Source organism: Amphiprion ocellaris, chromosome 19 (assembly GCF_022539595.1).
Source record: "Amphiprion ocellaris isolate individual 3 ecotype Okinawa chromosome 19, ASM2253959v1, whole genome shotgun sequence".
NCBI lineage: Eukaryota > Metazoa > Chordata > Actinopteri > Pomacentridae > Amphiprion > Amphiprion ocellaris.
In genome coordinates this window covers 32,113,848-32,140,425 of record NC_072784.1, presented here as the reverse complement: position 1 = coordinate 32,140,425, position 26,578 = coordinate 32,113,848, and the positions used below count along the sequence as shown (strand labels likewise).

Sequence of the window (26,578 nt, the reverse complement as noted above, 5' to 3'; positions counted from 1 at the left end):
CATTTCAAAGACACTTACCAAATAACGGTCTCATGTGCATAAGACAGAAAACAACAAGCTTTTTGTGCAAATATGTTGCAATGAAAAACAGAATTTGCTCGTACTGTTGGAATCTCTTGCAGACAATAAAAGTTTTAAATAAATTTAGATTCTGTTTAAGTTGCATCCCTGCTGAAGGGGACTTTAATTTTGACAGCTGGACTTATGCAGCCTCACAACTACTTTTTTTTCTGGGTTTTATGTTGCCTGCTTCCTGAGTTCACATACGATATCTTCTTAAGAGATTCTTCATGCACCACTGATGGCCCCGAGTTTAAAATCCCTGCTTGGTAAAACAAAAACTATCCTCACTGGAATCTCAATGACTGTTTTGTGCTGCTAATCCTCACTAAACCAACATACACTCAACAGTTCTTCCTCACACACACACACACACACATGCACGCACATATATACACATACACATGCACTGCATTGAAAAAAAAATATTAAACCTTAAATATGAATCCCAGTTAAAATAAGGACTACTGGTGCACGTATACAAATGCCCACAAGCACAGTGAAATACAGCACAAACAGTAACAAGAAACATGGAACTATCAACATGTAATGAGCGTGTAAATTAAGTTTTAACTCCTGGACATGTTTGTGTGACGCTGAGTGAGCTGCTGTATCTCAGAGGAAAGGTCAGACCTGCATGTACCTGGTGTGTGTGTCTGGTATTTCTGAGCAGAAGTGGACTCCCCGTGTTGTGCAGATGTGTGTGTCTGTGTGTGAGAGTGTGTGAACTTTACCAGCGGTGAAAGGAAAGACCCCTGTGTATACAGAGAAAAGAGATCAAAGACTCCCCCGACCAGAGGAGAGCTGGACGGATCAATCCAACGCCGGCCTGTGTGTGTCTGTATGAGTGTGTCTGAGCTTCACTATGCACAAAAGAGTGTGACAAAAAAAGAGAAAGAAAAAAGCAAAGGGGAGTCCGAGAGGACAAAGAGGGAAGTATATGCATGTTTCAGCTGGTCACTAAACTGGCTCTTACCAGATACATATATGCTGTGATGAAACAATTATAAAAACACATTTTGTTTTCAATTTACACTAAAATCTGAAAGAAAAAAAATCACTTTGGGTGAAGGTGATTTATGCCTCTGTGATAAGAGAACCTTCTGTACACTAACATTATATCAGGATGTGATTCACAATTTAGGAAAAATCAATGAGTGTGCTTTAGGTCAGTGTTTTGAGAAATTCTTTACAAGTGCAAGAATTCTATGAAGTTCACTGTGATGTAAAAAAAAAAAAAAAACCTCTTTACAATCATCAGCATCACTACTGTGTACAACAGAAGGCAGAGCTTCATTAGCTGTTTTTCTCCACTGTGCTTGGCTCCAGGATGTAGAGGGAGCTTCTTTAAAGATATGTGCATCATAAAATTCCTGCTGTAGTCCAAAGAAAAGAAAAAAAAGAAAGAGCACAACAGTAACAGAGACAGAAACTTACGCTGCTATGGAGAGATTGGCAGCAGACAGTGGGCTGACTTCAGCCACTTCCTTGGCTTTCTGCAGAGCGATCTTCTGACTGGCAGCCTCCTCTTCCTCCTGTTCATCCTGCAGAGAGGAAATAAGAGAGAAGAGATGAATGAATCGGGAATGAGGGCACAGTTCATTGACTGGAGGAGAATAATACAGAGATGTTAAGCAGAACTGGACGTGACTATACCTTGGTCAGCTCCTGTGCGTTGGCCAGATTGTCCACAGCGATGGCCAAGAACACATTCAGCAGAGTGTCTGAACACCGAGTTAAAAGCCATCCAGCACAGAGGAGAGTGTTTGTACACAAGTATACAGCGTACACATAAAGGACCTGGCTAAGCCACTTAGCATGTAATTCATGGCGAGTTAATACAGTGGATTGTGTAAGAACCGAGAAGGTCAGACTAGCATAGCATACATGCTATAGTAACATGACACAGATCTCCTACTAGGGACAGAATGACAGGATAATGTGGTTTATTGTGAGATGCATCGTGTGTTTTGTGTGCATGTGAACTTCTCTGTCGAGGGATACAGTTGCCAAAAAGTGTGAGAACGATGAAGAAGACAGAGAAGGCCATTCCCTTGTTGACTCCGCCCTGAGACTTGATGCCGTCGTACATCACCATGTTCCAATCCTCGCCGGTCAGGATCTGGAACAAAAACAATCAGAAAAGACAACATTTAATACATCCATGTACATACAAATATCATGCATGTAGCGCTCACTAACTGTCACGGTTTAGCAAAACTATGTCCCTGGCTAATGACATTTAAGAATTTAAAAGTAGCATTCTATATTTTATATCACTTCCTCATGTATAAATCCTGTTTAATCCTTTAATCGCTTCAACCTAAATCCAGCCCTGGTCTTCTCCTGCTTCCTTCCCTCCCTCTCTTCCCTTCTACAGTCTCCTTGGCTCACCTGGAACACCGTCATTATTGCTGCGGGGAAAGTATCGAAGTTGGTCGGAGGGGTGCCGTTTTCAAAATTAAACCTAGCAGGAAAAAAAAAACAGCAGCAGAGAGAGATAGAAAAGAGAAGTGTGAGGGAAAACACAGAATGGCATTAAAAGAAAAAACAGTAAGAATCAGACACAAGCACAGCAAGTTTTTGTCTCAGAAATGACTCAGGGAACCTGGCAGGAAACAGAAAGCAATCTCTTAGTGGTAAATTAAATGAGGACTATTAAAATGAAGAAACGGCACTGACTGTCCTCCAAAGAGCTGCATCCCCAACAGAGCAAAGACAACGATGAAGAGGAAGAGCAGGAAGAGCAAGCTGATGATGGACTTCATGGAGTTGAGCAGAGAGACGACGAGGTTACGCAGAGATGCCCAGTACCTGATGAGCAGAGAGAGGAATTAGTTTGAGCGTGTTAATATTTCCTTTATTTATTCAGAACAGTGACTTGACTCCATCTGACTCACTTGGTGACTTTGAAGATCCTCAATAACCTGAGAGCTCGAAGCACACTGATGCCGAACGAGGTGCCCGGCTGGATGATGGACCACAGCACTTCAAATATACTCCCACATATCACCTGACACAAACAGAAGCACACGCAAGCACGTTGTTACTCATTATAATGAGTAAATAATATTTTTGCTAGAGTCAACACGTCCGGGCTTGAAGCGAGTGTTTGCACCTGGCTGTGTGTTTTGTTTTGTTCGTTTCTGAGGGTTGTGTACTGAAGTGCGTTGGGACTCACCAGGCAGTCGAAGCAGTTGAAGGAGGAGTTGAGGTAGGCCTGCTTGCCCAGGCCATACATTTTTATCATCATCTCAGACAAGAAGATCCCCAGGAAGATGAATTCAGCAAAATCTGCACGGAGGGGAGAAGACAAGAAGAGAGGAAGGAGGGAGGATGTCAGAAGTGAGGTGGAGGCTGTTCGTCGAAGCGTCCTTCAACACGGATCTGCAATTTATATGTTCTATCTGTACATAACTGCACGGAAGGGGAGGGTTTCATGTGTTTACTGAAGCATGGATGTAAAATAAAAACACTATTTTGTAATGTGTGTTTCAAAATGCAGTAAAGTTCTTCTGTTTTTGTGTTGTGCAGCAGCAAAGTCATTGTTTTTTGATTTAAGCTCAGACTCTCACTGCAGAAACAGCATCTTTATGTTAGTCCAGCGACATTTATAGTTTAAAGTCATTTATCCTGGAAAGCTAATCAAATTTGTTCTTTTTCCAGGACTATTGTCAGAAATTTGTCAGTATATAGTTGAAAAGGTGTCTAGTTATAAAATTATAAAATGCAGATATTTTCTACCTTTGTCTGTGGGTATAAAACATAACAAACACTGTCCACTAACTGCAGAGTTACTGGTTCTGTCCACATATTCATGTTCATTTCCAATGACCAAAACATTGCACTGAAGGTTCAGGTTCAGCATCTTTCATGTCACAGTGTCAGTATGTGTGAAAATGATCCAACACCTGCTATATTTAACAATACCAAATATTAAAATACAGCAAATTATTTTAATGCAGCTTATGTTTGTTGTATTTTCTAAGGATTTTAAAAACTTCATAGCTTGTTTATTTCTATTTTGTCTCTCATTTCAGTTACTATTTGTGTGTGTGTGTGTGTGTGTGTGTGTGTGTGTGTGTGTGTGTGTGTGTGTGTGTGTGTGTGTGTGTGTGCGCGTGTGTGTGTGTACACTTATAAGGCGAGAATCCGTGTAGAAGGAAAACGTGCTTGGATGAGCTCGTGTTAAATGTTTGGGTCAGCTCTTTCAAGGATTTAGTCACATTACTGGAGAATTTGCTCACCCATCGCCTTCTAGTAATCTGTGATGACAGTATTTGTGCATTTGTGGAGAAATCAGTGCACGCTGGCACCAGGTCTGCTCGTATCCCCCTCCTACTCACAGAGAAAATCTGAGAGCGGCTCCGGCTGGTCGTAGTGAACTACAGCCACACACAGCGTGTTGAGGCCCACCAAGCACAGGACGGTCCAGTAGAAGGCCTGAGACTTCACGATGTGTCGGATCAGGAAGCGTAATCTCCGCTCCCGCCGCTTGAAAGTCGAGCCTTCGAGTTTGGAGCTCTTCAGGCTGGCACGAGCAAACGGTGAACCTGGAAGAGGAGCAATTATTATTATCGGTTTAACTGTGAATTTACCTGTGGTTTAGTGGAAGGATTGTGTTTTAAAACAAGAGTACGTCCTACAGGTCACTAATAAATCTGCACAGCTGTAATGACTGCTATTGATACTGAGACCTGGCAGAGAAAACACCACCAGTGACTCTGTAGATTGTATAATAAGCTCTATTAGTGTTTTTTGTCTTAACTTTCCATAATTGTAGTTATTCAAAAACTGCAGCTGACCTTGTTTTGTGCTGTTACCCCTAGAGGCCATGTGCTGAATTGCATCTCGCAGATTCATACTGTTACTTCCTATAAAGACTATTAAACAGGACAGATGATGCACATATAACTGCATGGTAAAAAAACAAAACAAACAACAAATCCATCACTGAGCTAATGTTTGCATCCAAAAGCTCTACTTGTGCAGAGCGACACATACTGTAGGTCAACTTTAACTTATTTTAGAGCAACTTTAACTCATTTAGAGCAACTTTAAGAGTGCATTGTGCTAGCTAATGGTGTTGAAAGGCCAATCGATGATTAGAAAACCCTTGTGTAGGTACATCCAATAAATGATGACACTGACAGTAAATGATATACATCCCAGTGTTACTATGACGTAAAAGATAAATGAAAGGATATCGTAGATAAAAAGATGATGTTTTTTAATAAGTTTACCATCATCGCTAACAACAACAAAAAAAACCTCTGGTACAGACATTTTGCTTGTTGGAACACTGGTTGTAGCAACAAACACTTTTTTCTATCCATTTTATTTTTAAGTAAATACTGATGCATAATTCAGCTCTGGTAGCACACCATCTATGCTCTCCATGGCAGACTGCGCTGTCCCAATTACATGTCGTACATTATATCACTACGCAGAATGTTAAAAAAATTAATTATCTGTGTTGTCAAGAGAATCAGAGAGAATTGCTTTAAAAAAAGAAGAGTGCTGGAGAAAGAAGGGGTTGGAGGAGAGGTGCAGGAATGAAACCACAAGGAGAGGTTGGAGAAGGGGGGAAGATGAGGAAAAATGTAACAGGAGGAGAGAGGAAAGGAAAGGGCAGGAGAGGAGAGGAGGGTCAGGTGATGCTGATACGCAAGATAAGATAGCATCTCTGTGTACCTGAGGTTTGCCTCTGTGTGTGTGTGTGTGTGTGTGTGTGTGTGTGTGTGTGTGTGTGTGTGTGTTTATACAGTCACAACGTGTTGTAAATGAAGGTTAGGATGAGGTTTAGGTTAGGGATATGTTAGCTAAGTCCTGTGAATTCATGTAAGTCAGTGTAATGTCCTCTGAAGTGTGTGAGACGGAGTGTATCTTACCTACTGCCAGATCTCCCTCCCCTTCCTCTGGGTTTAGAAGCTCAGCTTTGCTCTTGTGGTTCTTTGTAGCTCTCCTACGGGAACCTGCAACGGAAGAAGAACCTCCATCTATAACACAGCAGTCCTGACGCTGGCTTGAACGTACTGATGTCTCACATTATTCGCTTTAATGTATTGAAAAAAACTCATACCATCGTAATCATTTTCGTTTTCATCGTCCGCCAAGATGACCTCTTCTACGAAACACAAACAAAAATGTTAATAGGGTTTGTGTACCTGTCGCCCTGCACCTGGGTGTGTTACTCATCCCTCTCTCCTCTGTTTTTCATCCTCCTTATTTTCATGTAGATCGTCCTTTTCAAGAAGATCAAAGGTCCATCCCTTCTATCTGCCCCTTCATCAGCTCCTTCCAACATCTAGCATCCAACCCTCCGTTGCTCTTATCTCCTCTACATCCTTCCTGCATTCAGCAGATGGCCCAAAAGACCAGAGAAAGACAACTATGTCCTCTCTATCCGAGCATTGTCTTTCATTCTCATCAAATTGATGCCATTTAAGACTGGGGATGGCTTTAAATAAGGGAATAAATAAACACAGATGAGGAGAAGATATATAGCAGATACAGTATGAAATTTATCTGATAAAAGCCTAAAAATGGCAGCATTTCATTAGAAACTTAAATTTTATTATTGCAAATTAACATGGATCCTTGTGAAGGTGTGAAAGTGTTTAAGCTAATGTTCCCAGGGGACTGCAGGTCATCATCTCCTGCAGCTGCTTCATAGTAAAATCCACAAGAGGGAATTCACAGCCTGTATTTACAGGTTTTTATTGTGAAAAGCATTGAGTTTGCATCAGTTACATATGATCATCACATGCTTGACTGCTAATGGACAAAATATACTGTGACAGGCTAAAAACACAGCGTATTTATGGTTGCATGTGTCATTAAATGCACAGTAAACTGTACCAACCAGCTTTGCAGATCCACTCCAGATAACCATTGAGTTCTCTCTCAATCTGCTGCTGTCTTCTGAGCTTCAGGAACTCGCTCCTGTTCTCCACTCGTTCTCTCTCTTTGGCAAACTCCCTACAGGGACGCACAGCACCAAAACTCAGTGGCCATTTTTACTGTAGATGCACTGCATTCTAAATCAGACATACATACATATAACATCCACTAAATGATTAACAGTGCGGAAAATTCTGACTAAACAACCTCTGTGCGGTCGCATGAACACACTTACCCTGACAACACACCCAGCACCAGGTTGAGCATGAAGAAGGAGCCGATGATGATGAGGGGGATGAAATACATCCAGTTCCATGCACTCCCTGAGGCATCGTTGCTCTGGAAACACACACGAGGACATCAGACGGAGTAATCAATGCTCTGCTCTCTACGCACATATTAGCACCTGAGCTAACAGAAATGTTACCTGGTTAACAGAGCATTAAAATGAGAACCAGAAAATGTGCTAAAGTTTTAATCAACACCCATTAATGAAAAAAATGTATATATTTATGACCAATTTTTTAATAGTATTCAGTAAATCAGTAAAGTGGGAAACACAGAATTAGTTGCACTGACATATATTTTGGTTGGTCTGCACAGAAAATATCATTTTTAAGCCTGTTTGTGCAATTCAGATGTAGTTTTTGCAGCATTATACTCCACAAATGTTCCAAGTCTTTAATATTCACCTTAGGAACGTGTTAATTTAAGTAAAAAACATCTGAAATAAGGCATCATGCTAATAATCTTATGATTAAATGTCCCGTCATTAAAAGATGGAAGCTCTCAGCAGTGCTGTCCGCCGCTGCTGGAAATATCAACAACAGCAGGGCTGACATGGTTTTGCTTTAAGTCATCTCAATAAGTAAATGCATATCTGCCACTCTATTTAGCTGCCCTGCAGAGTAAATAATGTATAGCAAATGCTTCTCTCCCTCCCTCTCCGTCTCTGCCGTCCTCCTGTCCAGACTGTCTCCTCATTTCTTTATTCCCTCCTTATTGTTTCATCTCGTCTTCTGGAAACCCTGAACCCTGATTTATGCATATTTTTAAATTCATTTCACTGTTTGCTCATATTGTCATTCAATCCTACTTTTTTTATCTTCTAAACTCACGACTTCTCTCCGTGTCCGTCTGTCACTGATCAGCTTCTGCATTGATTCTTCATTTTCCCACCCAGAGACCCTTTTGCTTTTCTGTCTTGCCTCCCCCGTCTCCTCCATCTTTCTGTCTTCCTGCATGCTAGCTGGTATAGCTGCTGTGTACCCAATGTACCGCAGACCCTTTTTTCTACCATTAAACTTTTATTGCTCCCCTCCCCAGCAGCTGCAAGAATAACTTGGGCTGAACAGGCCCTTTTAAATATAGAGCAGCACCGGGAAGGAGGGACACGAGGAGAGAGAGGGAGAGAGGGGGATGTAAGGGAAGAAGAGGAGGGAAGGGGGAGAGAAAGAAAAGAAAAAGAGGGGAACAAAGAGCAAAAAAAGAACAACAATGGGAGGAATAAGAGCGACCGATGTGGAAAGGAGATGGGAGACGAGACGACTACAGTAACACTCAGAGACCCTCATCTACCTCTGGTCTCCATAGCAACCGTTGCCACTGACAGCAGGGGAACTATTCAGTCTTGGACAAGAGTGATGACACTGTTAAGAACCTGGTACCTATTTTACAGGCAGATGAAGAGAGTGCACAGGTGGATTTTAGGAATTTTACCGGCGAAAAAATGCACAAATACAAAAATAAATCCTAACTTCAGCTGCATTTGATGGGATATTTAGGTTTTTCAGATTTAACTGTTTCATTTGAACCTTTTTAGAATATTGTGTGGCAGTTTAATCCATGTAAAAGGGCCACCAAACAAATTGAAACTGTAAAACTGCATTCTGTGTTGCATCTTTTTCCCAGGGCTGCAAAGTGACCCGGTGGTTAACACTGTCGCCTTGCAGCTAGAAGATCATTGGTTCACGTCCCGACCTTCCTGGGATCTTTCTGTATGGAGTTTGCATGTTCTCGGGGCATGCGTAGGTTTTCTCTGGTCCAAAAACATGCTGAGGTTTATTGGTGACTCTAAATTGTCTGAATAATCTTCGCTACACTCACATAAACCTAATCGTTCAAAGTTTATTCCTGCTTTACTGTCTACACACATGCTCTGCTGTCCTGGCTAGGTTCCCATTAAGCTGGTCACAGATCATGCAGGCCGTACCCAGTAGAGCAGCTCAGTCCAGCCCTCCATGGTGATACACTGGAAGACGGTGAGAATAGCAAACAGGATGTTGTCGAACTGCGTGATGCCATAGTTTGGTCCCAACCAGTACTTTCTGCAGGTGGTGCCTTCTGGACAGAGCCGTGACGGAGGCTCATCCCCACACGGAAACTCTTCTTTGATCTCACCTGAACACGGGTGGAGGCGAGGACAAAAAGCAGGTATAGAGAAATATGAATACTACAAAACTATATACTTGTAGTTGCCTGCAAAAAACTGATTTCAGCACCGAATGAGGTGACATCATTTCTGTTACTGTCACAAAACAAAGCAGTTCAATGCCAAGTATGTTATTTAGCTGAACTACATTGCATTTCTAATTTTAGCACCGCGGCTATTTAAAGTCTACCTCAGCAGGAACAGGTGCAGGCGTCTCTGGGGCAAACAGTTAGCAAAGGAATCCTGACTTCACCATTGGCAAACACACGCACACGCACACACACATGCACACACACGCGCACACACACGCACACGCACACACCCCGTCAGTTACCTGTGTGATTGTCGAAGCAGGTCGTGTGGAATTTGCCCATGTAGAACTCCAGGCCGATGATGGCGAACATGAGGATGGCAAAGAAAAGCAGGAGGCCAATTTGCAGCAGGGGGATCATGGCCTTCATGATGGATTTAAGCACCACCTGTAAGCCTGGAGGACATGGTTTATGTAGCATTAGCATTTATAGAATTATCCACACACAGTGCATCATCAGTTTAATATTAATTTGTTTTTGTTTTCAATAAGAATCACAGAATGCAAAAAAAAAACTAAAAACTGCTCCCTTTTCACATTTTTTATGAGGAAATCTCTTTGTACCCTCCACAGCTGGTCATTTTTACACTGTTTAAAGTTCCAAAACCATACCATAACATTAGTTTATGAGTCATTTGATGGGAAAATTAGGTATTAGATAGTGGTGTGATGCGATTTTTAAAAAAATTAATCTAATTAATTACAGGCTTTGTAATTAATTAATCGCAATAATTGCAGTTTTGTCAAATAGCAGTATTTGACACAATAAGTGAAGCTTTTCAATTCAAATAAAATTGTGGTTGACAGTTGAATCAATGAATAGACATATACGTGTTTATAATTTAGAATTTATTTTAAAAAAGGAAAATGGGACATATAGAAAAAAGTGATTTTGATGACTTAAAGCCTGAATTTAGTTGTTTTTTCCACTGTATAGCACATAAAATCAGCATAAGTAGTTCAAGGAGCTTCAGAAAGTTGAAAATCCAGAGATTCATTCTGTTTTCATCTTTTCTGGGTCTGATAAATAGTGGAATTTTGATGGTTCTTTTTATAAGAATATCTATTTTTATGTAATTTTTTATAAACTAAAAGTTTATAATTAAAAGTTATTAAAAGAGATATTTTTGTTGTTTAGGTTATTCCTCCTCCAAGGAGGCAGAGCTTCGACGGAGTAAAAACTTAAACCACAAAAATGTTTCATTTCTATTTATCTGCATTTTTCATCTGTCTGCTACATTCACAGATTACTGCAAATCTAAGTGCAATTATAGCGATTTTATTCAACATTTTAAGACTTTCTGTAAACTCAAGCACTGTCTAGAAAAGTGGTCTATTATGGGATGGCTACACCGTTAGCCGTTAGCATGACTCGTAGCTAACGTTAGCTCTGGTGCTAACAGCAACATGTTTTACATTGAGGTGATACCGTCGGCTTGAAGTGCTGCAGTGATCAGAAAACTCTTTGTTGTACAATTTACACACAACCAGGCTTTTATCCAAGCTGCCATCAGGAAGATTTTTAAAAGGAAACTTTCTGTTCAACAAGCTCAATCTCTTCTTCCTTCACTGTTCACCAGTGCCTGACTTCACTCAGTACTTCCTGTGCTTCTTCTTCATGGCTACAAACAGACTTCAGGTTCATTATCGCCACCTACTGGGCTGGAGTGTTCATCAGAGTTACTGGTGTGCCAGAAATGAGGGAACTGAGGAGGGTGCAATCAATCGCATTATTACGTTTAACGCATTATTTTAGCTGTAATGAATTAATAGAAATTAAAGCGTTAAAGTCCCAGCCCTAGTATTAGATATCCTTAGGCATTGTGATTTTTTGATTTGATATGAAACCTCCTTTAAAGTCCGTCACCGATGCAGTGATTCTTGGATTCGTCGTGCTGCTGCACCCCGTGGATCACTGAATTCAGTCATAATTATTATTTCTGATTATTTCTGTTTAATTCGTGCCTCCATGTGTGGTTCTCTAGTTTGGTTTTCACACAAACCTAAGAGACTTTTCTGATGAGTAAGCCCTGGTTTGCCTATTCAGACCTGTAGTAGAGAACAGGCTATTAATAACTCTGCAGTGGCAGTGGTGCTGGAACACGACCGCCACTAGAACATTTTAAAAAATGAGCATTGTGGGCACAGAAAACGGCTTTTGTTGGTGCATTATACAGAACAACACAAGAAGATGCATAAAACTTGAACACAAATTGTTCTTTCAGAAATATATTCTCCTCAATTGTTCAGAAATGACAAGATAGCTGCTATAAAGACAAGAGGTTGGCAAAATCTTCAAGAAATTATTTATTTTTCAGTGTCTCAGGTTCAAATGAAGAGCATGGACTTACTGGGAATACCGGACACCAGTTTGAGAGGCCTTAAGACTCGAACAGCCCTGAGGGTCCGCAAGTCGAAATCTGAGCCCACAGTGGACAGAATCCTGGAGGGGAAAGATAAATGCACAGAAGTGAGCACAGAGAATCAATATTTAAGTGAGTCAGGCTTGTCACTGTCAGTCAGCCTCCCTGTTTCTCGCTTTCCATCTCAGACGTACACACAAACCCATGCCAGGTCATTATAAAGAGCCGGGCGAGCGCCGTATGTAAATCCTGTAAAAGCCGAGCTGATCAATAGAGCTGACAAGTGAAGCAGGACGAAGGAGTGTATCAGGAGGAAGGAGGGATGGGCTGCAGGGAGAGGGACTGTAGAATGAAAAAGAGGAGGAAGATGGAGAGATGGGAGGACAAAGACGGAGGAGAGATAAAGTTGGTGGCATCTAGAGACAAAGAGAGCGAGGGGGCACTGGCAGATGGCGAGGAAGACATGCTGACTCGCTCATTTCTGCCTATTCTTATTCTCAGTGCATTTAAAATGTTTCTCTCCAACCGGTCCTCAGAGTGCAGAGTAAACACATTGCAGTGTGATCCACGGCACCTGAACCAACTGCCACTCATCATCTGAATTAGAAGTTGTAAACAGCGCGTGTGTGTGTATGTGTGTGTGCGTGTGCGTGTGTGTGTGTGTGTGTGTGTCTGTGTGTGTTTGTGGTGTGAGTGCTGGAGAGGGTTAAGATGTTCCCTCGTGCTGCCAGACTTCCAGTCAGTCCTTTTGTCTGACGCACACTGTGAATCATCCTACTTCACACTTCTCTCTCCCATCCCTTCCTCTCTCTATCATTCTGACACATTTCCACTTTCCTCTGTTCCACTAAGAGGCCCAGTGACACCACAGAGCCTTAATCACAGGTTTGAAGTCCGCCTGCTTTGACTGGAATCCTGCAAACTCGGGTAGAAGGATAAAACTGAGTCAGGCTCTATGGGTGGAGGTATACTTAGCTGTGGTTTCTGGTTGGGTGTTGTGTTACCAGGAAGCCCCCCAGTGGTGGGGGCCCCATCACCAGCGTGGGTTCGGGTCCTTGTGATGACATTGTGTGATATCCAATGCCTCATCAGAGGTCGACTTGTAACCGAGAGGGTCCCGGTTTGGTCATGAGGCTTTAATGTGCTTCGGCTGCACAGTACCTTATTGTGACATTTGCAAAAGAACAGAAACTAGTCCGAGGTATTAATGGGAGTGATATTAATTAAAGCCAGACCTATAAATCAAAGAGTCTGGAAATGGAAGCAGCCTGCCTGCCAAATACACACATTTTTAATAAACACATTCCAGGCAGCCTCTTAAAACGTCCAAATAAATAAATAGTCACAAATCAAATCAACTGACTTACATTTTAACTACATTAACAGCATTCTTCAGACTGCTATGAGGAGGATCACTAATAACTGTTAATTCTAACTGAGTTATGAAGCTATGCAGGCATTTCTATCAGTGGAGCTTCATTTTGTTTGTTTGTTTATCGTCTGCAAACAAACAAACAAGCAAACCCTTTGCCAGAGGGGTGCACATGTTGAGCCTAAAGCCACAGTTTTTAATGTCATGAAAGTGGCCCTCGGTTAACCTGCTAGATCACCATGGTAACCGACGCTGGGTGGTGATATCGCCATGGTAACCGATGCTGCACAGCTTCTGTTCAGAGTCTTGCATCGGCTGCAAAAAGCGCCACCCTTTGACTGATTCTTTTCCTGATGCCGTCTGAAACCTGCAGTCAGCTGCTGATGCAGAAAATGCAAAAAAATGTTTTGACTCTTGGTTCAGATTTACTGCTGCTGGTGCTGCAGTTAATACAAAGCAGATTAGAAAATTCATCAGTCTATTGGCATTTATTTTATCAATAATAACTTTAATATCACTTTGACTTATTCAGAAATATCCTACATATTATGGGATAGTGTTGAACCTAAATGGGCTTTATGAGGATCATGTTTAATTTATGAAGTTTCAGAGCTCTGATGGCAAGTTAATAAAATAAGCAGGTGTACTAAGAGTTTATTGTGTAGGAAATTAAATATAATAATTTACACAATTGACAGCTCCTCTCTTGCTTTATTTGCAGATTTTAACTGTAATAAATTTGTACATTTTTACTCTTGAATGAGGTAGGTGGCACACAGGAACATTTTGTTTGGAAAATGAGTTAAATGACGCATTAAACGCCTCCTTTTATGAAGGATAAAAACCTAGCTAACCAAAAAATTTAATGTTTTAGGTTTTGTCAGGCCAGAAAATGCAAAAAACTACTTTCTTCGTAGTTCATCTCTCAGGTCAAAGAAACATAGCAAGGCTAATCTTAAAAAAATACAAGCTATAAATGTATAAAACATACTAGAACCAGATAAGTAGGTTATGATGTTTGCCTTGTCTTTAGAGATTCTGTCTCATCAAAACATGTTTTGCAGATTTAATATATTTTAATTCAGTTCAGTTTGATTGATTTTGTTCCACTTTACAACATGAGTGATCTTCTGATGATCGTTTCAATGCTTTACATTATTACATTACAGACACAAACCCAGAAAATCTAACAATTCTCTTTGAACCAGCTGTTTGGTGGTAAAAACAAAAGGCACGCTGCGTGTTGTCTTGTTAATATTTGATAATTATATTATTTTTCCCAGCAATTACCTCTCTAAAACCCCTCCTAATCAACTTTTAGCATGGATTGCTATTATTTTGACTGTAATGCTTCACTGAATTAGCTCTTTGTCTTTTTATGCTCAATCTCACATTGTAGTACTCCAACAGTAGTATTTAAATAAATGGATGGTTCTACTCTTACTGTGGAGAACAGCGCTTCACTGGGAGGTCACAACATGACCCACAAAGCAGGTGGCAGGAAAAGCAATAAAAAGAGAGGAAAACTAGAAACAGTGAAGCGATAAACAGGTTGAATAAGACGACGGACACCTACAGTATTAGGATTAAAGCACAGTATTTACCTTCCTAATCAAGGTGAGTGAATTTGTGGAGGGAATAACCTGCACGTCTGGTATGAAATATGGAGCAAAAAAAAAAACCCTACAGTGTGCTGAAATAACACAAACACTGTTTCCATCCACACATGGAACAATAAATGGATACGTCTGCATTATTGAAGGTAAAACACAGAAACCAAAACAAAAATCCAGAAAACACACATTAATGCATCTCATCTATTTATGACTGAAATTACAGTCAAAGCACTGAGGATGATGATGAGGATGAGGATGATGATGAGGATGATGATGATAATGATGATGAGGATGATGATGGCGAAACGACGAAGAACTCAGTTTCAAAACAGCATCCGCTGTCACAAACGGTGTCAGACCAATGAGGCAGTTCCTCATTCACACCGTCTCCACGGTTACTGGGCCCTTTCTCATTCACAAGTGTTTCCATGGCAACAGGGACCTTGGCTCATTGATAGAATCTCTGTATCACCTTGGTAACAGGGTCAAGGGAGGAGCCAGATTGATTGTTTTTTTTGTTTTTTCCCCCCTCTCCTCGTTTCTCTATTTAATGTAAATGTTTCGCGGCTGACAATCACACACATGCACACACACACACACCTACACACACACACAGACACAGACACAGACACAGACACAAACAACACACATCTGCACAGAAAATGGCCTAAAAGGCTGGAGCCGGAACACACTGAGGGAGAATAATTTTATTCAAGTATGCACACTGGAAGTGGGTCATGTGGAACAAGCAACTGGAACAGAGATGCTGTCGACTGTACTGAAACGTATCTCAATCCAAACACACACGCACGCACACACACACACACACACACACACACACACACACACACACACACACACACACACACACACACACACACACACACACACACAGAGACACAGGTAAGCCACACACCTGGCCGAAGAACACAAATGATTAAGGAGACTCACATTAAGCAACGCTGCTTTTACACAACCTCCCCGCCGTCCACTCCTCATGGGAATCTAACACATTATACAAACAGTATTTTCTCTCTGTCTGCTTTCCTGCTGACTTCAGCTAAACGAGGCTAATTATCTTCGTCCACATCGTGCACTAAATCGCTTCATCTCTTTTCAGAACTTATCTCTCCTTGTGTCCTTGCTTGCTTCTGCAACCATAATTTAAACATCTGTTGTATCTGCGTGATATTAAACGTTTACTCACATTATTATTATTATTATTATTATTATTATTATTATTATTATTATTATTATTATTATTATTATTACAATTATAGCCTCCTTTAGAAAGAAACATTATCAATGACATTACATCTGCTAATTTGTAAATTAGTGGAAAAATCAACAAACGTATACAGATGGGTGACAAATTAAAGGAAAATCCTGAACCCTTATCATCAATACACCAAATGTGGGAGTATATTTTGGAAGAATGGCATTCAGTCCTTCCAGTAGAGAGAAACTGGAATCAGAATTCAAACTGTTCTCAACACCTCCCCGTGTCGGGTTTTCCTATAATTTGGCACCTGTCTGTAGCTGCCTATCAGAAATCCAGTGACAGAAGTGAAGGCACTACCTCTAGACCGGCCTAAACAGTATTTAATTATCTGAATGTCAAAGCTGCTGGGAATTGAGATAATTTTTCACAGTAACCTTGAAACGTATTTTAAACTGGGAAAGACACTCCTTCAGGGCGGCACGGTGGAGCAGTGGGCGGTATGATCACCCCACAGTAACCAGCTGGAACCTTTCCGTATGGAGGGCTGCGTTATTTTTCTCCTGGTGCTTTAGTTTCTTTCCACATTCCAAAGACAGTTGAAGCTAACTGGGGACTGTAAACTGTCCATAGGTGTGCATATGAGCTTGAAGGGAGCCTGTCTTTATGTGTGACTGACTGGTGATCTGTATAAGGTGGAACTTCTACCCTACAGCTAGAAATGGAGAATGGATGGACATGCCTCTTAAAAGCATGATTCCACAATACTTCACCTATTTCAGCTAAAAAACTGTCATCATTCTCACTGACATTAATTATCAAAGTGTGTTTATTGCGAGCACAGATTTAACATGTTTAACCCTCCTGTTAGCTTCGTTTCTCAGGAACAATAATAATGTTTAATTATCTAAAAATGGCAGAAACCAAAAACTCCCAATAAATACTGTATATATTTCATTATTAACTCCATTACTAAATGTTTCTATCAGTATTTAGTGTATTGGTGTTCTTTACCTTCACAGATCATGGTTCAATGAGGATAATTCACAAGTTTTTCAAAAAAAATTCATGTTAAAACTTTTTGAAATGTACATTGGAAAGACATACAAATAAATGACAATAGTTTTACATGAAACTGATTTTCAAAATTTTTTACATTTTCAAATTTTTTTTTTGTAGAGTTATGTTGATAAATTAATACGAGACATCTCTTCTGTTCAAGTTTGCAAATATGTGAGATGAACCATTTTCTTTTTTTAATTGTTGTTGTTGTTTGGACATACTAAGCCGAGAAGAAGTTTCATACAGAACAAATACTTTTAACAATTTCTTTAAAGATTTTTTCACTTTAAAATGAGCCAGTTTGACCCGTAACACAATAGTAAAGTTAAACTTTAACAGCTGTTGATTGCAAACTCACTGAAAGGACCTTTGTTTGTTCCTTTTGTGTCTGTTGGGAAGAACGTGAACAGAAAGGTGACAGGAGGGAGGGTGTGAGGCAGGAATGGCTGTAAACTAAGGATAATTGGACTAAGAATCAATAATGGGGTATAAAAAACAACTAGCTTATTCCCAGTGCCAAACCACTCAGGCAATTTACTACAACAGAGGGGTCAACACACACACACACACGCACGCACGCACGCACGCACGCACGCACGCACGCACGCACGCACGCACGCACGCACGCACGCACGCACGCACGCACGCACGCACACAAATCAAATGACACCCAACAAGGTTGTAGAGTGAATAGCTAACTAATCCATTCAGACATGTTAAGTGCCGTTTGTGTGTTTGTCTTTGTACGTGTTTGAAGACAGCGGCTGTAAGTGCATGACGGGGTGAGCAGGAAAGAGAAAGGAATGTTTGAAGTGGAAATGTCTCTGTGTGTGTGTGTGTGTGTGTGTGTGTGTGTGTGTGTGTGTGTGTGTGTGTCTGTGTGTGTGCGTGTACATGCATGTGCATGTGCATGCGTGTTGTGCTTGTGCACCGGTCAGTGTGTTATCAAAGGTTTCCACCAGAGGTGGGCAGAAAGGCCAAGTAGCCTTTCATCTTCAAAGAGCTGCACGGCTAAAAAAACACACAACCACCGTTCACACAGAGCACAAAAGAGAAAGTGTGTGGTTCTGAGTGTGAGTGTAAAATGTATTGATTTGGGTCAGTGTCCAGAACGTATCACGGGAATGTACAGTACAGTATGAGTGCTGGAAGAGCTGCAGTGTAGAGGCATCTGGAAATCTTGTAAAATAGTAAAAATGCAGTCGGCTGACACAAGAAAAGCATCGGATGTGTGTGAAAATTTCATTCAAAACCGTTATTCTGTTTTTGAGTAATGTTGCTAACAGGCAGATAGACAGACATAAATCAAATAATTCCACAGTGGGGCACCCGGATAGCTCAGCAGGTTAAGTGGGCAACCCATGTACAGGGGCTGGTCCCCAACGCAGCGGCCTGGGTTCGATTCCTGCCCACGGCCCTTTGCTGCATGTCTTCCCCCAACTCTTCGCCCTCCTTTCCTGTCTGTCTTCACTATATCTTATCCAATAAAGGGAAAGGGCCAAAAAAATATCTTAAAAAAAAAAAAACAAAAAAAAAAAATCCAGTTCCTAAGCGGAGTAATAACACGATAAAAAAAAAATAACGCATTTAATCTCACCTTCCTCAGTTCCCTAATTTCTGTCACACTGGTAACACTGATGAACACTCCAGCCCAGTAGGTGGCGCTAATGAACCTAAAGTCTGTTTTCCAGCTGTGAAAAAGATCCACAGGACACACTGAGCTCGTTGGCAGAAAGTTTTCTTTTAAAAATCTTCCTGATGTCAGCTTGGATAAAAGCCTGGTTGTTTGCAAATTGTGCAACAAAGAGTTTTCTGATCACCTCAATGTAAAACACATTGCTGTTAGCACCAGAGCTAACGTTAGCTACGACAGTCCTGGTACCAGCAAACCGTGTAGCCATCCCATAATAGACCACAAGGTGCTTGAGTTTACAAAAAGTCTTAAAATGTTGAATAAAATCGCTACAATGTCACTTTGAGTTTGCAGTAATCTGTGAATGTAGCAGACAGATGAAAAATGCAGATAGTCTCAACCTAAATTTGAGTTGAAAACCTTTCTTTTTGTGTCAAATATTGATATTTGACAAAATCCGATGAATCACAATTAATTAATCACAATTGCGTCCCATTACTATTTAATTTCCTTCTACTTTTTCAAATATTCCTCTGGACCTAAAGCCTTTGTTTGTGTATTTTTAGGATGTTAAACTGACTTTGCTGTTTTCACACCTGAACGTGTCTCATGACGTGTCACTTCTAACACGTTGTCGTTTCCACTGGATGCTCAGGGCTGGCTGAGTGATCTGTCACTTCTAACTCCATACATGTACAATAAATTCAGTGCCTTTTCTTTTCCAAAACTGTTTTTTGATGCACTCGTCAGTCATCTATTCACAACATAACCTGTTTTATTTCAGCATCTTGCCTTTTAGCCATCAGCACATTGAGGCTCACGTTGGAAAAACCTGCAAACACGCCTCTCGGTGCAACAGAAAGATCCAGAGAGGGTCTATGAATGTGAGGAAGTTTTGAGGACAGTCTGGCTTCGTTCTGCTCAACCTCTCCTTCCTCCTCACTGCATCTCGCTGCTTCCTGCTGTCTCGCTGACACTCGTCTTCTCACCTCTCTTCTCTCTTACAGTCACTCCGTTGTGCCACGCTGAGAGGAGCTTGGCTTCACGACTGCTCTTATTAAAGCATGAGGACATTCTGCCAGACTGAATGTGAGAGAGAGAAAAGGTGGGCAGAAGGGGGCAATCACTACTTCCACTGGTGCTTTGTCAGCAGAGATGTGTCGGGTTTACGTAAGCCATGAAGCTCTCCAAATCACCACACGCATGGGCCAAAACATGCAATCTGTGCCAGTAAGTCCCACATTAGAGCTCGTCGTAAACACAACATCTGGTGTAATGACATTATTTTGCATGTTGCTAACCTTGTGCCTTCTCTCATATGTTGTGTTTTTCTAATCATATGTGAACCGGCCTCACTGACCTCCCAGCTGTTTGTCTTGGGCATCATTTGCGTGTTTTCTATCTGCCATCCTGCCCTCTCTCACCTTCACCCTCACCCCAACCGGTCGAGGCAGATGGCTGCCCTCCCTGAGCCTGGTTCTGGCGGAGGTTTTTTCCTGTTAAAGGGGAGTTTTTGTTTTTTTTCTTCCTCCTGTTGTCGTGTTTGCTGTAAGCGTAGTCACGTTGGATTTGTTGGGTCTCTCTCCTACAAACTGCCAATATATAAATAAAACTGAAATAAATCAAAAACTACATTTTGAGCATCGTAAAATGTTTTGGCAAATCAGTTTTGTGCATCAGGAAATTCTGGTGTTTGTGAGGCATTCCAGCATATTATCTGACGACCAAATCGTCCCATTAGGAGACTCGGCCATGAACCCTTGATGACAGTTTTACAAAAATCGGTTTTCTTTTTAGCATATTTTTCAGACAAGGCCTTTAGAATCATTTTCAAATTTGGTGAATCTGGTCGTATAAAGACAGATGGTGACAACATTATTCAGACACAAATCTTAGTATCTAAAGGGTAAAAAATGACACAGTACAGGGTTTCCTCTACATTCATTCAGCAGTGGCGGGCCGCTGCTGCTGAATCCCAGCTGCCGCTCCTTCAAATTTCTTTCTTTTTTTTCTTTTTTTTAATCGTCGCAAATACTCCACCACCGCATGTCTCCACCTTCACAGCAGAGTTCTGCACTGTGTCGGGTACTCGTGAGTACTAAGGTAAACTACAGATAACTATCTTGCTCAGTATGTACTCTTTGATAAGTCGGGTAAATAGGACGTTAATTACTCGCCAGAGTGAGGCTTGAAAGTGACATCACTTCAAGCATCCAGGCACCAGGTCAGAAAGTCAGAGGAGTGTCATGTTGGAAAATAGGGCAGCGACTTACAGGATAAAAGTTATTAGCTTAAGATAACTCATAACAGATTTTACAAGTTCAACAGACATCCTCTAAATATTGATGTCCAGCTAACGTTACGTAGCATATCGGTAGCTTCAGTTAATTGGCCCCGGTGCCAACTCAGTGTCGCTAACGTGAGTAAACTATTGATAGCATTAAGCTAATATCTACACTCCATGATGTAACTGCTGACTGCATTTTCAGATGAGCTTGTTCAAATATATATATATATATTTTTTTTTTTTAATTTTAACATTCAGCCTTTAAAAGCCATTTTCAACTGGCCATTCAATAAATACGTTGTACAAGTGAAATCTGCAGTCAAGTGTAGAGGACACACTGCAGTATATATATATATATATATATATATATATCCCTTTTGCACCCTAGAAGTCGTGTCCTTTTCCACACTGGAAGCTGATCCATTCCAACCCTATCTTCCAGGCCTGATATCCCAATTTTCCTAACTGAATTGATGTTGGTTTTATTCCTTTGGGTATCAAGAGAAAGAAAGACCTGACTGGTTCTACAGGCAGCCAAAAAAGGTGTTGCAACTGGTCAATGTTCACGGCTACGTTTCTGCCCTCTGACTGGTTCTCTTGTCTCAACCAGCTGCATCCTCCTCTACCTCCTCTTCTTTGTCCTCATAATTTTCTTCCTCATTATTGTTCATGTCATTTCTGTGACCTCCCTCCTTTCTTGGTCCTTTCATTTTCTTGGTCCTTTCATTCATTGGATTGTTCGACAGTTTGTTTTAAATGCATTAGATGCAAACCACCAAGTCAGGATGTGGATCTCTAATAAAACCTGATCAAATCATCACTCTGAACCTCAACGTCCTCAACATCACCGACATGCAGGGTTTCCCCCTTATCATGATCTGTGTTCCTGCAGGTTTTTTTCTTATTTTACTTTTATAAGTAGGAAGATGAAATAATGTGCTTATCGGTATTTATTTCTATGTGCATTTTTATGTGACAATCAGCATACATCTGTCTGTCTGTCTATCTGTCTGTTTGTCTGTCTGTCTGTCTGTCTGTCTGTCTGTTAGCAGCATTACTCAAAAACAGACCAACAGATTGTGATGAAATTTTCAGGGAAGGTCAGAAATGACACAAGGACCAAGTTAGATTTTGCCAGTGATGCGGCTTATAGTCTGGATCCACATATTTCTTAAAGATTTCTGTATCATTGCCAGATAGCAGCACAGCATCACTGTAACCATGACAACAAGTGAACACTATTTCAGCTGCCTGCTGACGATCACATGATTGTGATCCTACTACAAATCCACCACTGAGGACTTATCAGGACTTATCCGTCGGAAATCATACAAGGAACAACTGATTAAATTGTGGGGGTGTTTCTGAGTCCCATCAATTCCCACCGTCCGCTACATATTTAGGTCACGTGATTCCTTATCCGCACATAACGTACACATGCATAACACACACCTGTGCTCAGCACAAGGTCATGTTGTCTGTGGGTACATCTATACTAAATGGACACATTCTAATGTGCTGTGATTTCTGATTATCAATAACTAATAAACAAATGCTGCATTTCTGACAATGCCATATGGGGGAATGAGCAGCCTTGGAGGAGGACTGAGTGTTTTTCTAGTTTGATTTGTTTTTCATTATTGTGTTAGCATTAAAATTATTAGCCTTTATAAATTGGCTAAAATTCTTAACTTCAAAATCAGGTAGTTGAAATTAAAATAAACCTTTTTCTATTGTGTTTATTAAAAACTGGTCATTTAAACATTATGAATAACTGTTGAATTTCTGACTGAAAAGATATTGTTTTTTAGTGATTGAGTTTTTAAACCCAGCCCTATGTTCATTTATTAGTCAGGATTTTTGTATAGTTTGTTTTCAGTCACTGTTTGGTCAAATTTAGGCAAAAAACACGACTTTGTTAGATAAACTAAATATTTCCCTTTTCCAGCAACCTTCTCCTCCATTTTCATTGTTACCACACTGACACCTCAACACAACTACTATGTTCTTTGCAACACCAGCAGTCTCACTTTGTCTGTTTCTGACATTTAAAGAGTCTAACGCACAACTTGCATGCTGAGAAATGATGCTCAAGGTGCAGCCATTGCATTAAAAAGAAACGTCACACATGTCACAAATCCTCCGTATGTGACGTGTTGGGAATAACACTGGACGGACATTCACAAGCATTTAATACACACTTTCTCCTTTTCCATGAACCCCTCGTACATCACAATCATTTAAATCACATCAATCTTTAAACACAAACTGCAGCCGTACACCAGTAGCTGTAAACACATCAAGGACGCTTTCAAAAAAATACGTATGAAAGGACGAATGGTATCTGACAGTCAGTCTGACGGATGGATCAGCAGATGAATATGTTGGAAAACAGAATCAAGCTTGGACAAATCAGAGCATCGCTGAATATAAATTGTGCAGCTATTTGCGTGTTTGTACACACAATTATTCTGCTACTTCCATCCCTTTACTTCTGCCAAATTTTTATCCAATTTCTCTGGTTCAGTCTTATTAGTGAAGGTGATAGTAACGATATAAACACAACATTTCTATCTCTAGCCTCAGGTTGCATTGCATTTCTTCCCTTTGACCTCATTTTCATCTTCCTCAGAAGAAACTGTTTTGGTATCTAGCCACATAATCCCTACCGACTTTTAAATATGGTCTCTGTGCTGCACATTTTACGCACTTTGCTTCTCTTTCCATTCCTTCCCATTGACTCTCTGTCTCTACTGAGCTAGCAACACCTCTGAATGTTTCTTCCAGCCCTCGCTCCAGAGCCGGCTCCCTCTGTGCCCCCCAACCCTTCTTTCTCTGTATATATTGTGGTGACATTTGTTCACTGCCCGGGCTGCTGGCTGCCTGCAGTTCTACTCTGTGATCTGACTGCTGCCTTGCTCAGAATGGGGCCATTCATTAGGGCAAAGGAGCAGGGAAAGGACACTCACACATGTATGTGGAGGACACACACTGAAAAGCAGGACAGGCTCTGACAAACCGTCACCAAACCGTTGTTCTGTCCAACTGCTGTCTGATTCTGACCTTGCATGGAAACACTCAACTGCATATTATCCTTGTTTGTAATAAATGTGTGTCTGTTTGCTTGCACAGTGGATTTATTGGTTAGTGCCGTCCCCTCGCAGCTAGAAGATCCCTGGTTCTTCCTAGGATCTTTCTGCATGGAGTTTCCATGTTCTTCCTGTACATATGTGGGTTTTCTCCAGGTTCTCCAGCTTCCTCCCACAGCACAGAAACATGCTGAGGTTAACTGGTGATTCTAAACTTAGGTGTGAATGTGAATGCTATTGTTTGCCTCTATGTGTAGCCCTGTGATAGGATTTTACCTGTCCAGGTGAACCTTCAGCCCCCATGTTCCTGATGAGGAAGTGATGTATAGATGATGGATGGATGGATGTTTGGAGCCACTTACCCCGTGAGCACCACCACAAAGTCCATGACATTCCATCCGTTTCTCAAGTAGGAGTTCTTGTGGAAGGCGAAGCCGAGTGCCAGGATCTTTATTCCAGACTCAAAACAGAAGATCCCGATGAAGTACGGCTCTGTATCATCCTGAAGAGCGAGAACAAGCAAAGGAAGATGGAGGGGAAAGAAGGGTTGAAGAAACAGTTAGACTGCTGTCAGTAACCAGATGAGTTAGAAGAATCTTTTTCACAAATATGTGACGTTTTGTGAGCAACTAATGAAGATATGAGTGAGAACTTTAATGTGTCCAGTTGGTCTTTTCTGATTTCTGTAAATGAAGATTTAAATTTTCAAATTTGCAATTTTCTTCAAGGTGACAAAAATCTGTGCTTTAAATCTGCTTTTATGCAGCAGACAAGTATCTCCACTATACTGAAGTCCATATGGAGACACAACTGTCACCTGGATTTAATCATGTTTGTGTGTGGCGCACATGTGTAAACACGATTAGCAGGACTGTCTGTTTAACTCACCAGGCGTTCAGACAGCGGCGTCTTGTCCCCGTCAGGCAAATGTTGCTCCAGAGCCAAGACGATGCAGTTGGCAATGATGGTGGCGAGAATCATCCACTCAAATGGAGTGAGGGAGGCCAGTCAAGGAACATATCAAGTAAATCTCAGAATGAAAGCTACAACATTCAGACAAACACAGCTTGACACCACCTAACAAGAAGTACAGTAATTACATTATGTTTGTTTTACTCTCATGCTTGGTGATTGATTAAAGCAAACGCATCTGCTACATTTTTATATTATCAATATTACTTTCTGCTGGCAGTCGGGGGATTTAATTTAGCATGCACATAAATCTTTATTATCCACCGTAGCTCTGTGTAGGTGCAAATTAGACAAAGATCTTTATTGTAGAGATGGCCCTGATGGCTAAAACATTAAATAAAAATATTTAATAAAGATCATTCCAGAACTGGAGGACATTTGAGTTTCAAATTGTTTGAAAAACAAACCTTCTACATTTTCTTCTCCATATTCAAAAATAATAGGCAATAAATTATCAAAGGCTTGATTGGCTCAGCTTCCACATCAATGGTAGCATTTTTATTCCATGTTTTCTGTGTTGTTTGCTAACCCTACTCTAATCACAGTAACAGGGTTGCTAATCCATGCTAATGTGATCTTTTTCTCAGCAGTAGAAGCTAGATATTTAGCTGCTGTTACTGCTGACCAAGAGGACAAACTGACTGATGGAAAACAGTCCAAAGAATTAGTCTGATCCTGATAATATGAGGTAGAGTGAGACATTCAATCAAGGCTGACAATGGGATGAAAATATGGAAAATAGAAGAGAGGACATAGCTTTGCTCTACACATTCTTTAAGAAAACTGTTGGATGATGTAAATGACAAAACAAGACAGAAAACAACAAAAAAGAGAGAGAAAACGACAAAAGCAAGACACAAAATGACAAAAACGAGAAAGAAAATGACAAAAATGAGACAGAAAATGAAAAATAAGACAAAATGATGAAAAAAAGACACGAGAAATTATACAGAAAATGACAAAAACAAGACAGAAAATGAGAAAAACAAAACACAAAATGACAAAAACAAGACAGAAAATGACAAAAACAAAACACAAAATGACAAAAACAAGATGCAAAATGACAAAAACAAGACAGAAAATGACAAAAACAAGACAGAAAATGGCAAACATAAGACAAAAATGACAAAAATGTCATCAACAGGTTATACTAACATGTTGTGGGACACGTTCCATGTATAATAATTAGTGGTGGGACGCGATTAAAAAATTAATCTAATTACAGGGTTTGTAATTAAAATTTATTTAAAAAAAGGAAAATGGGACATATAGAAAAAAGTGATTTTGATGACTTAAAGCCTGAATTTAGTTGTTTTTTCCACTGTATGGCACATAAAATCAGCATAAGTAGTTCAAGGAGCTTCAGAAAGTTGAAAATCCACAGATTCATTCTGTTTTCATCTTTTCTGGGTCTGATAAATGGTGTAATTTTGATGGTTCTTTTTATAGGAATATCAATTTTTATTCATGTAATTTTTTT

General features: G+C 40.5%; 1 protein-coding gene across 19 annotated transcripts in view; it reads right to left on the bottom strand.

Annotated features, from left to right (window-relative positions):
* Nucleotides 1–26,578, bottom strand: part of cacna1aa (calcium channel, voltage-dependent, P/Q type, alpha 1A subunit, a) — a 98,872-nt gene that overhangs the window by 51,274 nt on the left and 21,020 nt on the right. For all 19 annotated transcript variants that reach the window (XM_055005268.1, XM_055005267.1, XM_055005259.1 and 16 more), the window contains exons 2-18: nucleotides 25,015–25,121; nucleotides 24,489–24,628; nucleotides 11,837–11,928; nucleotides 9,729–9,881; nucleotides 9,176–9,363; nucleotides 7,199–7,302; nucleotides 6,926–7,041; nucleotides 6,143–6,187; nucleotides 5,952–6,035; nucleotides 4,407–4,613; nucleotides 3,242–3,354; nucleotides 2,961–3,073; nucleotides 2,743–2,874; nucleotides 2,455–2,527; nucleotides 2,065–2,182; nucleotides 1,717–1,784; nucleotides 1,498–1,604 (exon numbers count right to left, since the gene is read on the bottom strand). In XM_055005268.1, the coding sequence (XP_054861243.1) occupies nucleotides 1,498–1,604; nucleotides 1,717–1,784; nucleotides 2,065–2,182; nucleotides 2,455–2,527; nucleotides 2,743–2,874; nucleotides 2,961–3,073; nucleotides 3,242–3,354; nucleotides 4,407–4,613; nucleotides 5,952–6,035; nucleotides 6,143–6,187; nucleotides 6,926–7,041; nucleotides 7,199–7,302; nucleotides 9,176–9,363; nucleotides 9,729–9,881; nucleotides 11,837–11,928; nucleotides 24,489–24,628; nucleotides 25,015–25,121 (1,960 nt within the window). The remainder of the gene's footprint in view (nucleotides 1–1,497; nucleotides 1,605–1,716; nucleotides 1,785–2,064; nucleotides 2,183–2,454; nucleotides 2,528–2,742; nucleotides 2,875–2,960; nucleotides 3,074–3,241; nucleotides 3,355–4,406; nucleotides 4,614–5,951; nucleotides 6,036–6,142; nucleotides 6,188–6,925; nucleotides 7,042–7,198; nucleotides 7,303–9,175; nucleotides 9,364–9,728; nucleotides 9,882–11,836; nucleotides 11,929–24,488; nucleotides 24,629–25,014; nucleotides 25,122–26,578) is intronic.